We start from the raw sequence: 17,541 nt of genomic DNA, 5'->3' as shown, positions 1-17,541 counted from the left end.
TTTTTTTTTTTAAAGATTTTATTTATTTATTTGAGAGAGAGAGAATGAGAGACAGAGAGCATGAGAGGGAGGAGGGTCAGAGGGAGAAGCAGACTCCCCGCCGAGCAGGGAGCCCGATGCGGGACTCGATCCTGGGACTCCAGGATCATGACCTGAGCCGAAGGCAGTCGCTTAACCAACTGAGCCACCCAGGCGCCCCCGATTCTACCTGTTCTTATTAAAACTGGCAATCAATCGGTCAGTATTCTACATTCATTGTTAGCTCACCCGAAACTCAAGGTCTGCTTATTGTAATGCTTTGGCCTGCTCTTCAAAAACTAATTTGATACTTTATATGTATTTTTAGCATTTCTTCTAAATTCTTTTTTAGTCCTGTTTTTGACCAAAGGTGAATTCGTTCTCTAAAAGGTGACGTCTAGAGTTTGGCCCAAATTTGTAAGGACGGCTCCTCCCTTAGTAGCACTTCTAATGCGTCTCCACAACATACAGTTGTGTTGTCCACCCAGTGCTGTCATTCATTGGTCCAAAAATGGAGTTGTGAGAATGGTGTGCGCTTCACTTGTGTTTTTCCCATTTTCACAGTTCTTTGTAGAAACAGAACTGTACTTTGGGAAGGATTCAATAGATGACATTTCATTACCTTAGTAAAATATAAAATTATATCCTGTTGGGGCCCCCATCTTAAGAGTCCTTTCTTTCCAAGATTTTTTTTAAGTGTGGAGCCCAACATGGGGCTTGAACCCAGGACCCTGAGATCAAGACCAGAGCTGAGATTGTCGGATGCTTCCCTCACTGAGCCACCCAGGTGCCCCGTCTTTCCTGTTTGATATGGTAGGCTCCTGTTTTGTTCTTATTCCACAAATCCAGCGAATAGGTTTCCTAAGCAAATCAGTCTTCAATTATATAGGAACTGGGAATGTTACTAATATTTACTGTAATGTGTTTTTGTGTCTGCCATATTGGTTTAGGAATGGAATTTACCCACGCCTCATAACAAAGCCAGTAATAAACAGGGATTCAGTAAGTATAAATATAAATTTCCATATGATTTATTGTTGTTCCTTGTACATAAGAAACAGTAATATACAACTTACACTGCTTTAGAATGTAAAATGGATAAAAATGTGTACAAAAAAAGCACATTCCTAGAAAAAGGTATTGGCAAATAGTAAAAACTGGGGCGGGGGGGGAGTAACAAGCGAAAAACAAATCAAAAACAAAACAAAAACCCCAATAATTCTTCAATTCAGTGTGCAAACATTTTATAAAAATAGAAATACTAACTCTACACAGGCAGTATTTCCTGATAAATTATTTAAATAGCATATCTACACAATCTGAGATCTATTCCAAGGGCAATGAGAAAATAATTTATAAAAATAAAGCAATGGTATATAAGATAGAAAAAACATAACTTTCAGAAAATGTATTTAACATTTCCATGCTATTTCCTTATTGGGAATACTTTTCTGCAAAGAATTTTTATACTATGTACAACATTGCCTTTTTTTTTTTTTTTTTTTAAAGGTACTACAGTAGCTTTAAGTTTGTAAGACACTTAAACTCTTTCTGCTTGATCCAAAAATTCTTTACTCAGTCACACAACAAATGAGGTAATATTTGTATATAAGTTTCACCTTTGTTATTTTTTTCTCTCTTTTGGAAAAACAAAAAAGTGTAGATGATTTTCTTCTCCCTGGAAATAGGCACAAGGGATGGGGCACGACAGTTTGAAAGGCCTCATGGCTTGCTTTGAAACTTAAAGACACTAGCAAATGGACAACTAATTACACTTGAAAAGACAAAAAAAGATCCCAAGTCATTCACTCTGAGCACAAAGTGAAGAGCAGCTCACTCTGATGTTCCTCGTGCCGTTCTTGAGAGATTTGTTGATAAATCTCCACTACCTGCTGTCAGACACTTTCCATATGAAACCTAGATTCCAGGTAGAACAGAGTTAATAAATAATCTGTATTTACAATCTTACAGTCATGAAGACTCCTAACAAAGCTGATATGGATAGTCCTTACGCTTCTTCCTGTTCCATGAATAGTCTTTCAGACATATCCTCCAGAGTAAGTAAAAAATAAATATTTTATATTGTAAAGTGTTTGTAAAAAATAAAAATAAAACTCCATGATATTCAGGAAAAAGAGAGACAAGGAATGTTTTAGTTGATAATTTTGTGCCTTTCTAACCATAAAAATACGAACACGGCTGCACATTGCTTTGGAGGCAGCCTGGTGCTCACTGAGATGGTAGGTTTTCGGATTTTCCTGCTGCATCTGCACAAGCTACGTGTGGAATAAAACCAACAATTTCATGGTAAGCAGGCAGGGGCAGCCAGCACAGCCTTCCACTGGCTAGATTCTCACTCCCTATTGTGGTCACTATGGGTGATAGCTAAGGGATGGGGATCCGTGAGGAAGTCCAGAAGCCAGTCTTTCCCTCCCTTCCCTGCTTCTATTTAAGTGCCTATGTACGCGGGTTAATCAGCTAACACTGGTTAGCATCATGAAATCCAGCAAGAGTCTTCCAATCCCCTGAAAATGATTTAGTACCGAACATGTAACAGCTCCTCCATCTTGTCTTCATACAATCATCTCTTGGGGACATGCCCTCCCCTTAGGGCTTTGGCCCCTGCTCCCCCTCGTTCTGAGGGAGTCGGTCAAGGGTGGTGGTTTGCCAATTCTAGTGAGTCCTCCCTTCTCTCACATGCCTGGAAATGCTTTGGAGTCCACTGCTCCGAGATGGCTTCCCAATAGCACTCTACTCTGACAGAAACAGAGTGGACAGCCACCTGCTAGCTGAAGCACGTGGATGCGTTTGCTTTTTCAAAAAGCAAACCAACGAAATTGTTGATGTTCTTGGATGAGTCTCTTCGCAGTCAGAGGCTGCATGCGGAGTCTGATTGGGGAAAATGGCATTTTCTCAAGGCAAGTCCCATATTCTAGGAGTCCACAATGATATGCAAGCAGAGAAAAGGCAGGGAGGAGGGATCCTGGGGGTTTTCTTAAGCCCGTGGTTCCAGAAGGTGCAGCACCAGCATTGGTTTGGATCAGTCTTTTGATCAACAGTTTGATGATTAGGAGTCTGTTAAGTAAACACAGAAATACACAAGCCCATTAATTCACGAAGGTACTAGCTTTATCAGTTAATACATTAGCCTTCGTAGAGCTCTACTTTTATAGTAACCAAAGCATACTTTAATATTGGCTACAGTTCATAGGCCTTGTTCTTATTGTGGTCTTCCACAGCAAAGTATCAACAACCCTTCTCTAAAACTGTCTTTTAAACAGATGCTTCCATAATTGGCACTCTCGATATTAGTCTGAATTAGAGATGTCAACTGCATTCACAGTAATGTTGCTCCTACCTCTGCATTCGTATTTCAGGTCGGAGAAGAACACCATTTCTTGAGAGAAGACAAACAACCCTAGCCTACCACCAGCATAGGTTTTGTCATAGATGGGTCCTGAGTCAGCCATGATTTTCTTCCCTTCATACATCACCACTCTGCAGGAAAAAGAACATCTCGTGAGTGACACTCCTACTTTTTGGTGGTCTTCTCCTTCCCCATCAGTGTGACTAAGTGAAACGTCATCAGCGCGATCTTTACCTAATGAAGCCGGTCTTGGGCCGGTGGCTGAGACGCCATCTGTAGGCAGTGAAATCTTTCCAGCCTATGTGACGAGGGTCATGCCACAGAGTGCGCACCTGAAGGAAAAGGAAAAGGTACCAAGTGGACCTAAATTAGAGGGCTGCAATGTTGGGTTTTTCCAAGGCCTTTCATTTGATGCATGCTCTTGAATGTCCGTATAAAGCAGAGAGAGAGGGGAAGTCTTGTTTGAAGAGGCTGAAAAGGTCTTTGGATTTGAAGGTAACTCTTAGTTACAGCAAGTTCCCTTCTCAGACGCTATTAGGTTTTTACAAAGCAGAATGTAATGCGGCAGTTGATGGCGCTGGGAACTTGGTATCTAAGGACCCTCCTTGCCCCCCAGCATTGGGAGTGTCGGCCAAAGCACAGCATCCTGAGTGCTAGTCAAGCACCCATCCACTCTCCCTTCTCCGGGGCCTTGTTCTTACCTGGCCTGGGGTGTTTCCCGTGTGCCACAGGGCATTCCGCAGGTGCTCTCCTGGCCCCGTGGTAGAGTTCACGACTTTCACAGAAAGGCCTGAGTATCCCTGAGCCCTAGTGGGGTTGGTGTCCCAGTAGGACTGGGTGACTTGCTTCCACATTACGACATAAAAGCGGCTGCTAGACTGGTAGCCGAACACAAACCCAGCATAGTCGTCATCTCTTTCAGTGTTGATGAAGAAGGTGCCACTGAAGTCCACGGCATTAAACTCATCATAACCTAGGAAAAGGAGGCCAGACCCGGGTTAAAAGCTGCAGCCTTCAGAAGCTTCTCTGTTACATTCCCAGACAGCCTGAGGGAAACACATAAGCGCCAGGTTTTAGATTTGCTTCTTTCCCAGGTGAGCACTAGCCTTTTGTATGGAGAACTCACTACTCACCTACAGCAAGTCCAGGATCACAGTTGACGGTCTGGACAAGTTCTTTACCCTGATGGCGTACAACCCAGTTAGGGTCATTCTGGGATGTCCCTTTGGGGTCTAGAGGAATCATCTGGAATCGGCGGAAATCAGTCTCGCTGATATCAATGTTTTCAGGACAGATGTCATCGATGTCCGGCACATTGTCATGGTCAAAATCATCTTTGCAAGCATCACCTCGACCATCACCTAAGGTCAAAAAGGCAAGAGTTCAGTGAAATTCTGAAACATGACTGGTCTCAGAAATTGACTATCTATTCTAAGTTGGCATCTTGTCTCTTTATCCTCTCAAATGCATTTAGTTTTGCTTTTATTTTCTCAATCCAGATAGCCGTGGTGTTGGTCTCTTAGAAAGGGGCTCCACTGACTCACCATCAGAATCCTTCTGGTCAGGATTGGGCACGAGTCTGCAGTTGTCCCTATCATCAGGAATGCCATCATTGTCATCATCATGGTCACAGGCATCTCCCTTGCCATCTTTGTCATGGTCAGCCTGGTTGGCATTGGGCACATAGGGACAGTTGTCCAGGTTGTTCTGGTGGCCATCTTCATCAATATCCTGATTGTTGTCACAGGTATCTCCAATGCGGTCTGAGTCAGAGTCGAGCTGAAAGAGACAGAAAGGGAAGGTAAATTGAAGTTTGTGTCATTAATGGGAAAGAGGACTTAATGGAAGCCTCTCCCATGTTTGATATGGCCAGTGGGGTTTCAGGTCTATAAGCTATTGCCAAAACAGAGTAGTAGTAAAATTTTCTTGATCCTTGCGGCACCTGAGTGGCTCAGTCGGTTAAGCATCTGGCTCTTGATGTCAGCTCAGCTCATGATCTCTGGGTCCTGGGATTGAGCCCCGTGTTGGGCTCCACACTCAGTGTAGAGGCTGTGTGGGATTCTTTCCGGTTTCCTCTCCCTCTTCCTTCTGCCCCTCCCTCACCTTGCTCAAAAAAATAAAATCTTAAAAAATTTTCTTGATCCTTGTTTTCATATGAATTTTAAAACATAGAGTTTTTAAATATAAAACTTTCTAAATAAAATCAATCACTAATGTACCTCACTTTAAGGGATCAAAACATTAAGATTTCAGTCTGTTAACTGCTTATTTCTCAACATTAAATGAAATTCTTTGTGTCTTATTTTCCATCGAAGGTTTCAGTTATAAAACTGTTGACATGTCCACTTCTACTCTAGCTCATTAAATCATGGAAACATGGCACTGTTTTTTGTGTATATTGGGTCATGTGTATGGTGGAGATTAAGGATTTAAAAATTTTTTTTGTATTTGGTTTTAATACATCTAGTCTATGAGGATTATTTGTTGGTTCAGGTAAAGTCAAACTTCTAAGTTTCTTCAAAACTATTTCTCAGTACTTTCATATTCTTCAGTGTGCATGGGATGCTCAGAGATTATTTATACAGAGACTGGAATTTTTCTTGCGAGTAAGATTTACATAATGTCTGAATAGTTGTATTATAATCTGAGGAACAAAACAAACTGTTCCAGGGAGATAAATGATATTGATGAAGTTTGTGGTAAGACTCAAACTCAAAACAGAGGACCCTCAATGCCCTTTGCTCAGCAAAGCTATCCCAGAGCCTTCCACTATCCTGTTACAGCCCACAGCTATTTATCCTGTTGCTTTTGTTTTCCAGGACCTCGTAAGAACAAGTGTTAGGAGGAAAAAGCTGGATTTATCATTTCTGTGATCTTATAAAATTTCCATTTTTAAAAAGCTGGTTTCCAGGTTTCTACAGCAAAGCATTTTAAAAAAAGACCTGCCTTAACTTACATTGCTAAAATATGATGGCCAATTACACGTGGAAAGAAATACTTTCAGACATGGAACCTGTTCTGGCTAATGTCTACATGTAGCACTCCCTCACACAGGTAGAGAATGATCTGTTTGCAATGCCAAATAATTTTGAAGAATGACAAACCGGAATTTCTCTAGCTTTTGGAAGTATTTTTAGGTTGAGGTTTTTTTTTTTTTTTTTTTTTTTAAAGATTTTATTTATTTGACAGAGAGAGATACAGCGAGAGAGGGAACACAAGCAGGGGGAGTGGGAGAGGGAGAAGCAGGCTTCCCGCGGAGCGGGGAGCCCGATGCGGGGCTCGATCCCAGGACCCTGGGACCATGACCTGAGCCGAAGGCAGACGCTTAACGACTGAGCCACCCAGGCGCCCATAGGTTGAGGTTTTCTTACAGCCAGATTATATTGTTAGCCATGAAGATAGTTATTAATTTTCCTGAGAATATTTTCCTTCCATCTTAGTCTCAGAAATGATTACTATAACTAGAGTTACCAGATTTCTGCTTTGTATAATTTGGTAGATCACGCAGGGTAGGTGAGACCTGATAGACGAGTGAAGTTAAAAGAGATGCTCTCATGCAAGGAGGTCTCATGAAAGATTTCATTCTCATGAAAATATTGCAATTGGCTTTGAGACCTCTGAGAGCCATGGTCATGAAAGAGTTTGAACTCTCTTTAACTCCTTTTTTTTTTAAGGGCCTAGCAAAAGCTATTCCAGTACTCTACTGGAAGATTCTCAATGGAGTCCACCTACCTGATCTGGATTGTGTTCCAGAGGGCAGTTGTCACACTGATCTCCAACCCCGTCCATATCCGTGTCCCTCTGGTCCACATTGTAGACATACTGACAGTTGTCTCGTTCATTGAGGATACCTACAGAGAACAGGTGACCAGTCAGGGCTGGAATCTCCAGCCTCTGGGGTTTCAACAAACTGCACCCCCAAAGCCAGGGCTGGAGAGAACTCAGGTGAGAGCTGAGTATGGTCCCCACTGCCCCCAGGCCTGTTGCCGTCAGGGAGGGCCTCACCGTCCCCATCGATGTCTGCGGCGCAGGCATCTCCTTCTCCATTGTTGTCCGTGTCAGCCTGATCTGGGTTGTGGTTGTAGGGGCAGTTGTCACAGCGGTCTCCCACGTCATCTCGGTCATAGTCATACTGGGCTGGGTTGTAATGGAAGGGGCAGTTGTCCTGCAAAAGAATGGCGCATTTTACAACACTGTCCGTGCAACCAGCTCAAGCCTACAACCATCATGTAACATCTTCTACTTAATCCTCACTGTAGAAATTGAAAGCCAGGGCCTACCGAATGAAAAATGGATTCCTGTGGGTTACAAGTTGGTGAAATGTAAATAGAAGGACACCGCCCCAGTTCTCAGTGTGACTGATATAAATTTTACTGCAATTTAGGGAAGCATGTGAAACAAATCTGGGGAGCTGAGTGTCATTTGTTCATACGTTGTCATTTCTTGCTCAAACCTGGGGTGGGGGAGGTTGTGAGGAAAACCCAAAACCCTCATTTTAAACCTTCTCTTGGCAACATCTAGGTGTTCCAACCGGCCCCGAGTAACTCTGCGTCAGAGTCTCGCACGAAGAAGGGGAACGAAGGAGGCATGGGCCACACCCTTACCCTGTCGTCTGGGATTTTATCATTGTCATCATCGTCATCACAGGCATCACCGATCCCGTCCTTGTCATAGTCCTCCTGCCCGGAGTTGGGCAGGTTGGGGCAGTTATCCTGGAAAGAGGATGCACATGAAAGCTCGGTCCGCATGCCCCTCGCTCAGCCCGAGCCCGGGGCACGGCCCCCAGCTGCCCCACACGGACCAGAACTGCTGTGCTCCCCAATGGCATCTTACGGTTTCTCACAGGAGGACACGAAACTAAGCATTTTCTTGGGGGATATGTCGTTTGTATAAATACCCTGTGCTTTATATATGCTGGGAGCACTGGTCCTGCCCTGCTGGTATTTGGGAGAGTCGCGAACACTTTTCGGGAGGAAGGAACCCGCTCTGGAGTGCACTGGCCAACAGGGCCCGCCCTCTTCATGTTCTTGGCACCAGGGGATTAAATGTGAAGACTTCATGCCATTTGGCCTTTGGGTGATTTCATCTTTCACTTTCAAACTTTAAGCATTAAAAATGGCTCAGCCTTTTCCCTGGGTCAGGGTGACACGCCTTCTTCTGGGAGGCACGCGAGGGAAGCGGGCTCTACCTTTTTGCAGTGGTAGGTGGCATTGGCCACGCACACCAGGTCCTCGTTGGGCCATCCGTCCAGGTCCGTGTCCTCCCCGCAGATGATGCCGTTGCCCGCGTAGCCGGGCTGGCACTCGCAGCGGTACATGGGGTCGCTGTAGTGGCCCAGGTAGCTGCACTTGGCGTTCTTGTTGCAGTCGTGCGTCCCGTCCGTGCAGGGGTTGCGCGGCTTGCACACCTGCGGGCACAGTGTCCCGAAGTGAATGCAGAGTCTCCGAGAGAGTCCCCGCATCCCTCGCCTCTCCACGGACACGGAGGCTCCATGAGGAGGAGTGCGGGGTACCTCTGTCCCTCCCGCTTCTCCCCCGGTGGATGTACAAGCCCGTCAGCTCGCCCCTGAGTCCCCAGAGCAGCATTTTCTAGTGTGATGGGCTATTTCTCCCCCTGCTGGGTTTTCAATGGACTGTCTTGGCCCGTTTCTAAGCCCTAGGCCGTACGCTCGGCCCCCTGCCCGTCTTCTGGGAAGGCTGTGACAGGACAGGCCTCCCTTGGCCGGCTGTTTCGGCCACGGCCCCCGCTCGGCCCCCGCTCCACTCCCGTCGGGGGTCTAGTCCCGTCTACCTGCTTGTGGGCGGTGGCGTAGTCCACACCCCGGCCGAAGGGCTGCGGGCCCGTGAAGCGCGGCGGGCAGGGCAGGCAGTTGTAGCCGGGGTCCGTGTTCTCACACCGGTGCTCGCCGCTGTGGTGGAAGCAGGCGTCGGGTACTTCTCTGCACTGTGGGAGAAACAACAGTGTGCCTCCTGTGTGGGCGGCGCCGCCGCGGGAAGGGGCTGGGACCAGGTCAGCTGCTTCCCCGACGCCTGGTAACGCCGCCAGTATGTCCTCACCTCATCCACGTCTTGGCACTGGACGCCATTTCCACTGTAGCCCGGGGGGCAGGCACCGCACTTCCAGCTGCCGTCTGGGTAACTCGTGCACTTGACCCCAGCAAAGCAGGGATTGGACAGGCATCCGTCTGAGATCAGGGAGACAGGCACACGGTTGGTCTGAGCGGCTCCTGTCGGCCCGCTCGTCACAAGACAATGAAGCATTCAACATCGTGGGCTCTATGTAACCGTTCACGTGTTGGGATTACTCGGAAATGCCAGACGGATACTATAGTCCGAACACACAGGACCATTCAGAGCTAGAACTCTGCATCCCCCCCGCACCGAATGCTGACCGTGGCTTTCAGCGAAACCACAACAAAGAAACCCGAACTCCCAAGGGTGCTCTTATCCTGGGCTGCAAGACTCACCAATTGGGCAGTCCTGCTTGTTGCAGATCTGGTTTTCTGTCGCGTCACCGACACAGTCCTTGCCTCCAAACTGGGGTGTGGGGTTGTTGCAGAGCCGGCTACGTTTCTGCACCCCTCCTCCACAGGTGACAGAACAGAGGTCCCACAGTGACCAGGGACCCCAGCCTCCATTGACTGCAAAGAAGTGAAGCACAGGCCCAAGTTAAGGCCAATTTTCAAACACCTCACCTATCCCAGAAGACTCTAACTTGTCCTCCACTCGTCTGACACATGGAAAGAATGTTTGGGAAGAGAATTTGAAATGGTTTTCTTTACGTTTTTTATTAAAAGCAGCTGCTGAGCATGCAGGACTTTGCTTCTACTTGTTCCCTAGGAAGTAACCTCTCCCCCCCCCCCCCACGACCCACCGAACTAGAGGCCACAGACACCTATAGCCGTGTGGAGCTGTTGAGCCCTCAGCTGTGTGGCCCGCTCTCACTTACTGGGGCACGCGTCTTTCTGGCAGGCTTTGGTCTCCCGGGCTTCGCCTTCACATGGCTTCCCGTTCATCTGGGGGCTCGGAGAATTGCAGAGTCGAATTCTTGTGATCACACCATCGCCACAGGTCACGGAACAAGATGACCATGGGGACCAGTGGCTCCAGCCGCCATCCTGTTTAACTAAAATACAAAGCTGACAGTTATAGGGTGCTCACCAGGTGTCAAGCTCTGTGCTAACCGCTTTGAATGCATTACCTAAATGAAATCCTCAAGATAACCCTATCACAAGCTATTATTCCCCCCAATTTGCAGGTGAGGAAAGGGCCTCAGGGAGGGAAGTTGTGCTCAAGGGTGCAGAGGTGAGCAGAACTGGGGTTCAGATGCAGACAGTTGAGAACCTGTACCCTTAATCTCTATGCTGTCTGGCTGAGGACAAGGCCAAGTCTGTGCTCTGCACTGCTGAGCGGCCAAGATGCTCACATCGCTTATCGCACTCCTGAATATGGCAGGTCCGCGTCTGGACGGAGGAGCCCTCGCATCGGTTGTTGAGACTGTCACAGGAGCGACCGCGCTGCTGGATTCCATTGCCACAGGTTGCAGAGCAGGAGGTCCACTCGGACCATGGGGACCAGCCGTCATCCGCAGAGTCGCTGGCTGCAGGGGAAGTGGGCTCATTTAGTGTGTGATCAGCGAAGACAAGCTATTCTGTAGCTGGCGCTCTTTAGGACCTTCTTCCTTTGCCAGAGGGCAAAAAGCCACGTAGGTCTTAGGCCAGTAGCCGAAGGGTCTATCCCAAGTCCTTGCATGTATAGCAGTGGGGGAACGGAAGGCTCAGCACAGCCCCGCCTTCTCCCCACATGTTCGGGGCCTCCTGTCTCAGCATTTTAAGCGAGTTTCCCTTTCCTGACTTTAGATATCTGGATACGCATTTCCAGTCTCAGGCTTCCCAGAGCACTAGATGTGGAGGCCGCTCATGGGAGTCACTCCGGACTGTCAGGGGAGCCACAGACCATGTGTTTGGCAGATGAGTTGAAGGCAGCTTCGCTACTGCTGGCTCTGCCTCCAACTCGGTCATGAGGCTCATCAGTGTGCAGCTCCTCTTACCCTAGCGTGTGGGGCCTGCTCCGGACATATTTTCACAAGAGAATGGGCTCGTTTACCGTCTGCCCGGGCCCCAGGACTGCAATCACATGTAGCTGTATCAGACACAAGACAGAGAACTTGTTTCTCTTGCCGGCAGCTGGAAGTTTTCCTAGCAATCCCTGATTCAAGGTCAGGACTCCGCTGGTCCCCAGCTCGCTCAGTTCCCTTCCACCCACACCTGAAGTGAAAGCTGAGCAGCAGCGGATATGCGCATGATCATCACAGTGCCAACCGCGCTAGCACGGTCCCTGGACGAGACTACTTACTCTGAGCTGTGACCGGCTGTGTCTACCAGTTGTATAGGGGTGTGTGAGGTGTAGGGGGAGTGCTACTTTCCTGCTTCAGGTCTTAAGTGTGCTGAATCATTTGATGACTTGTACGTACTACATTCAATACTGTCTCAGCAAAGTGAGTAATTTACACTGGCAACACCAACCAGGGGATAGGGTGCCATGGAACAATACAGGGCCTTATTTCTGCCGAAACGGAAACTGCTCTTAGTCTTAGGCTTCCTACTCCTGCAGATAAAATGGATGTAACCTTCAGGCCCAACTAAGTTCAGTGCGAGCACTACAGACCGTCAACTTATCTGGCGAGCAGGTTTTTCTTCCCTCTAGGCCATAGTGTTAAAATCTAAGCAGTCCATTTAGAGCTATTGCTGCTACACGTTCGTCTCTCCTTTCCTCCGAGCATCAAGTCAAAATCAGTAAGCTGTGCCAAGATCATTATTGCCTAGAGAGCAGCCAAGCCGTCCGTTAACCAGATGCCGCAGCAGGAAACGGAGTTTAAACACACAGTGGAAATGGGGGTGGGGTTCCAGTGTCCCCTTTCAGCTGTCCTGTGTGTATGGAGAATGGACCTCGTCACTCAAGAACGGTTATGTGGTTTTACGAACTTACGCCAACACCGTGGGCAGCATTCTCCGTCAGGGACAGTGGCATTGGAGCAGGGCATGATGGGGCAGGACACTTTCTTGCAGATGGTAACGGAGTTCTGCAGGGCAAGAGGGAGACATGGGTTACTAAGCATATTGTAAGCAGAAGTTTATATACTGTAACATTTCAAATTACAAGACGAAACATGGTCAGAGCTGTAAACACTCCAGTGGAAGGAGTTTAATAGATCTGTCTGTCTGATTTGCAGCCACCATATCGTGGAGACAGTTTTAATGCCTTAGAGAGTTCTTAATTGCTACTGAGTGGTAGAAGTGACAGCATGTAGAATTTGTCCAAAGGGAACCACCAAACATCTTGACTCAAGGCTTTTAATCAGTGTCTGAAAATGAACTCCAACAAACGCAGTCAGGACTTACAAATTTAAAAATTTTCTTTTATAGAGACAAGATCAGTGAGCATTTTCCCCCTTCATGTATAGTTCTGGTTTTACATTATGTTGGAGACGAACAGACATCAAGGTGGCTCCCAAATCTAGCAATCCAGGATTTGTATTTAAGCGGACTCTGCTCAGTGCAAGAGGCAAACCGAGGCGCCCGGTACCGGCTTTGGGGAGAGCCAGGGATACACACACGGCAGGTGGTACCCTCTGAGCTAAGTGGACAGTTACGTCCTCAGTGTCCGGGCTAAGTGATTTGAACAATCAGCACTGTATTAAGGGAATCTCGAGGTCATTGTTGAATGCAAGTCAGGGTTGGCGAAATAAAAGGAATGTTCCGACCAGGTTTTATTTACCAGACATTCAACACCTAGCCTTTGAACGAAAGCAGGTAAATTACTCAAATGTCTTAGCAGATTTGTTCCTTTAGATACTTAGCCTGAGGAATAATGAAGACTTTGAAAAACTTTGAGAGAGTTTCAAGATTTTATGGGAGGTCACAATTGCATCTTGAGACAAAAAAAAACCCCCAAAAGCAACCACTTTGGTTATCAGGCTATGGAGCATAGAAAGAGCTTGTGTGGCCATCTGGTATTTCCCTACAGACTGGCTTCAGACACATAATCACTTCCTATTTCATTCTGGAATGATCCCTCACCTGACAGCGGCACTCCGTGCAGCTATCAACGGTCCACTCCTCGTTATTCCTGTACTGAACTCCATTGTGGTAGCAGAGGGGAGGCCTCCTCAGCTCAATGGCCAACTCTTTGTTCTCTTCAGTCTAGAAGGGGGAGAAAGGTCATTAGTGTCATCTTCATTTTCATTGGGGGTCATCTGTGATACACCTTCAGGTGCTCATGCTAAAGGGCTGGGAGTGGAGGCCACTGACCACTTTGCGGATGCTGTCCTGGAGCGTGGTCACGATGGTGCGCAGGCCCCTCAACTCCAGGACCATGCTGGACAGCTCATCACAGGAGATGCCGCAGATGGCCTGCAGGTCCTTCGTCTTGTGGCCAATGTAGTTAGTGCGGATGGCAGGGCTGGAGCCGTTTACCACATTGTTGTCGAGGGTGAGAAGGACATTGGTGGCTGCCAAGAAAGAAAGGAATGCCATGAGAAAAGTAATGGAAGGTCTTAACACAGCTGTTTTCACTGGCCAGCCTCTGGAGCTCCTAGTTGGAAAGACATTATACCTGGGGTGAAGGACACAGCGGGAGGGGAGGCACATAGGTGGATCACCCTTTGAGATCACTTTTATACACCTCTTAACTAAGTTACCCTGGGTAATTTATACACAACCGCGGTTCCCTAAGTTTGTCAGCTTGTTTTGGGTGGAATCCCCTGAATGTCCTCATATGCCCCCCAGAATAGAAGGGTACTCACCGCTGGAACAGCCTTTATTCCTGAGGATGGCTTCTGGTGTGGTTCCGAAGACAAACCTCACGTTCTGCAGCACCCCCTGGGGGCAGAGGACACACATTACTTGTAGAGTGGTGGTGGGGGTGCTGGGGGGAAATGGGTGGGGGAAACGGTTTATGCCAGGAAAAGGACACAATGGACGTTCTAAAAGTTAGAAAGAGCTCCCTTTAGAGATTACCATGTCAAAATAACACACCAACGTAAACTGCCAAACAATCACAATCTTAATTGGATCTCCTGCCAAGTCTTCAGTACTTTACAAAGAAATCCGTTATCAGCCTACTTGGGTACACAGGAAATAGAATCGGATACTAAGGACAGGCTTAAATGATACTCTCCAGTGTCAAAGAGTTAGATGTGGGAGTTTCAAAGCACAGCTGCAAAAACCTAGATGTTTAAGCGAGGAAGAAGCTGCAGCAGCAAATAATCACTATTTTCACCTTCGGAGACTGGCTCCCGAGACCAGCTCTATCCCCATGGGGAATCAAATAGCAAAGTGGTATTTATTCTGCTCGCAGTATCCATTTCAAGCTACAGTACAATTGGTAGAATGCTTTGAAATAAGTTATTTTCTTGAAAAGAGCATAAGGAGTCTCTAAGGCTTGAACAGGTGGCTATAGGAAAACCATTTCTTGTTTCCTTTAGTGGTTTTCAAAGTGCGGTCCCCAGAACACCAGCACCAGAAGCTTCACCTGGAATTTGTTAGAAATACAAATCATCAGGCCCCATCCCAGACACACTGAATCTGCAACTCCGGGAATGGGGTGCAGCGGTGTGTGCTTTAACAAGCCCTGCAGGTGAGTCTGATGCTCCCTGACGTCTGAGAACCACTGCTTTAGGCCATGGGCAGGGTCTCCCATACCAGAAACCCTGCCTCTCCTGTTCTAGCCCTCCTGACAGGTCAGCTGCTGAGCAGTCAACCCCAACAACGAGGACGCCTCACCTGGAAGTTGTCATTGACCCCTCCTTTCGCGACGCGGAGCCTGGCCGTGGTGGCCAGGTCCCTGGTGAAGATGCTCTGGACAGGGACGTCCAGCTCCGCGTTCTCCATTTTCTCACAACCAATGTACAGCTGGGCCCGGTCCTCCTGCACAAACAGGGTGATGCTCTTCCACTGGCCGGTCGCCAGCAGTGCTTCTTCCACCGACACCACGTGTTGCATCCCCTGCACGGTCAGGCTCAGGTCCAGGGTGCCCGCTTTGCCATTGGAGACCACACTGAAGACCTGGCCCGAGTGGTCTTTCCGTTCTATGGCCAGCAGCGTGCCTCGGGTCTTCTTCATCTGCCTCAAGGAGGCCAAGAGAAGGAAGCCTTTCTCTGCCCGCACAGCATCCACCAGGTCTTGGAACTTGTCATCAGGCACTGGGGGGATTAGGTTGGCATCCTCAATGCGGAAAGCTGGGCTGGAAGGGTCAGGACCCTTCACGAGGCGGCGCCCGGAGCCCTTACGGGCAGCCCCGGTGAGTTCAAAGATGTCGAACACGCCGTTGTCTCCCCCAGACTCTGTTCAATAGGAGCAAGACACACAGTGAGCTTTCTAGGCTGAGGCCAGGGATGGCAACTAAAGGACAGGGCGAAAACTCTGGGCAACCACGGCAAGAACTGAACGAACACCAGGGTCAGAGGGAAACTGCCTGCTGATGTTCCGGCAGGGCTCTGGGGAGAGACACCTGGCAGAGGAGAGACTGGGAGGAAGGCACCCTTGGGCTAACCCGGACCTCCTCATCTTCCCTCCCCTCTCAAAAGGTATACATAGACTCACCGGGAATGCGGCTGGAGCCACATGCATGCAACAGGAATAGGACACTGAGTCCCCAGGTCAGCCCCATGGTGGAGCTGTTTGTGCCCAGCAGGGAGCCTGTAACAGGAAACACAGAGCCCAAGGTCAGAGGCAGCCAAGCAGGGAGGGTGGGCACAACCTGGGGGCTGGGCTTGGGGCCAGGGCCCTGGGGCATCCCCCTCTGGCCCCACATTTGCTGGACGGGGCAGGGGTGGGGGGACGTCAGTATTTACTTTGGACAGGGCATCAGGAAGAAAAAGAGTCGAGGGGAGGAGACCGTAGTTTTAAAGTTGGGGGTTGGCCCTGGGGCAAAGACCAACCACCTGGGGACTTTTCCTTGGGAAGCTGAGGGCAAACAGCAGGACCAGGAGATGCAGTCTGGGGGCGCAGGGAGGCATGGGGAAGTAGAGACTCTCCTCTAGAAGACTGATAGAAAGGTGTGGGGAGCGCTGGGAGAATAAAAGAAAATCCTGGGGAGTCCTGACGAGTTGGTTTATGAACCCCAAGGCCGGAGAGAAGAGCTCTGGAGCCCTTTGACGACAGGGACACGGGGGAAGGCGAAGAGTAGGAGATCCGGGGTCCGCCGAGGGGCTGAAGCCTCGGAGCTCAAGGTGGCTGACCAGGGCAGCACTGGTCCTCGGCGGCCGCCCGGGGACTCCTTACCTGTGTGCACTCGGGTGCAGCGGCCCGGGGTGGCGGCGAGGGCGCAGCGACAGGCGCCGAGTCCCCGAGAGGCGCGGGGCGGGAGTCGGAGGCTGCGCGGGAAGGGCTCGCGGGAGCCGGGACTCGGCGGCCGGCTCGGGGGCAGTGGCTGGCGAGGCGGCGGAGCGGCGCGCTTTTAAAGGCGCGCTCACATTCCTGGGGATTCCTCTGGCCAATGGGAGGCGGCCGGGCAGGACGCGGGGGGGCAGTCTGGGTTCCTCTCTCCGCCCCCCGCTGCCGGGCGCATAACTTTTCAGCTAGAGAGTTGGGGGCGGGGGGGTGGTTCGGGCGAAGAGCGGTGGAAAGTCTCTGAAAAATAGGTGCCCGCCCACGCAGCCTTGGCGCACCCGCGATCGGAGCTTTGGCCCCGGGAGTCAGTGTGAGCAACCCGAGCGGCGACGAGGCTTTAGCCTCCAACCCCCCCCGCCCCGCCCCCAGACCCTTAGGGGGACTTTCAAGCAAACCCATCTCCTTGAATACCTGGGCGACGGCTGACACTTGGGGACTGAGCCTGTTTGTAAAACCGAATGAGCCCGACGGGGTAAATGGGGCCGAGAGAGAACCAGTCGTTAAAGAAGTTCCCGCTGGGGTATTTGGTGACCCTCCTCCATCCCCGCGGTGGGTTGTGGGACCACGCGCCCGCCGTCCGCCCGAGCCCTAAGGGAGCTGAGTGCGGGGTCGCGTCGGCCAGCCGGGCGGTGAACAGAGCCCGCGTTCTCGCTGCCCGTCGGGGCACACTTTCCGCAGCTGCCGGGCGCCCAAGTCCCCGCGAAAGTCGCCTCTCGCCCTGCTACCGCGCTTCCACGGCTGGCCGCTTGGGGGCGGTATATGTATT

The 17,541-nt window shown here is 49.4% G+C and overlaps 1 protein-coding gene across 1 annotated transcript; it reads right to left on the bottom strand.

The window, feature by feature from the left end:
- Positions 1 to 1,033: 1,033 nt before the first annotated feature.
- Positions 1,034 to 16,828, bottom strand: THBS1 (thrombospondin 1). The gene is made up of 22 exons (XM_006742023.3): positions 16,668 to 16,828; positions 15,987 to 16,082; positions 15,168 to 15,727; positions 14,189 to 14,264; positions 13,695 to 13,894; positions 13,464 to 13,586; positions 12,373 to 12,466; positions 10,811 to 10,984; positions 10,334 to 10,510; positions 9,852 to 10,025; positions 9,442 to 9,569; positions 9,176 to 9,328; positions 8,574 to 8,792; positions 7,990 to 8,097; positions 7,391 to 7,550; positions 7,118 to 7,236; positions 4,930 to 5,164; positions 4,519 to 4,746; positions 4,087 to 4,358; positions 3,620 to 3,717; positions 3,377 to 3,516; positions 1,034 to 3,093 (listed from the first exon to the last, which is right to left on the bottom strand). The coding sequence occupies exons 2-22, from the start codon at positions 16,051 to 16,053 to the stop codon at positions 3,086 to 3,088; spliced, it is 3,513 nt and encodes a 1,170-aa protein (XP_006742086.1). The 5' UTR covers positions 16,054 to 16,082; positions 16,668 to 16,828; the 3' UTR covers positions 1,034 to 3,085.
- Between the last annotated feature and the right edge of the window lie 713 nt (positions 16,829 to 17,541).

The sequence above is a fragment of the Leptonychotes weddellii genome, chromosome 9 (genome assembly GCF_054177405.1).
Source record: "Leptonychotes weddellii isolate Sample4059 chromosome 9, ASM5417740v2, whole genome shotgun sequence".
In the NCBI taxonomy this organism is placed as follows: domain Eukaryota; kingdom Metazoa; phylum Chordata; class Mammalia; order Carnivora; family Phocidae; genus Leptonychotes; species Leptonychotes weddellii.
The sequence above is the reverse complement of the archived record's forward strand: the minus strand, read 5'-3'. Positions and strand labels throughout refer to the sequence as shown.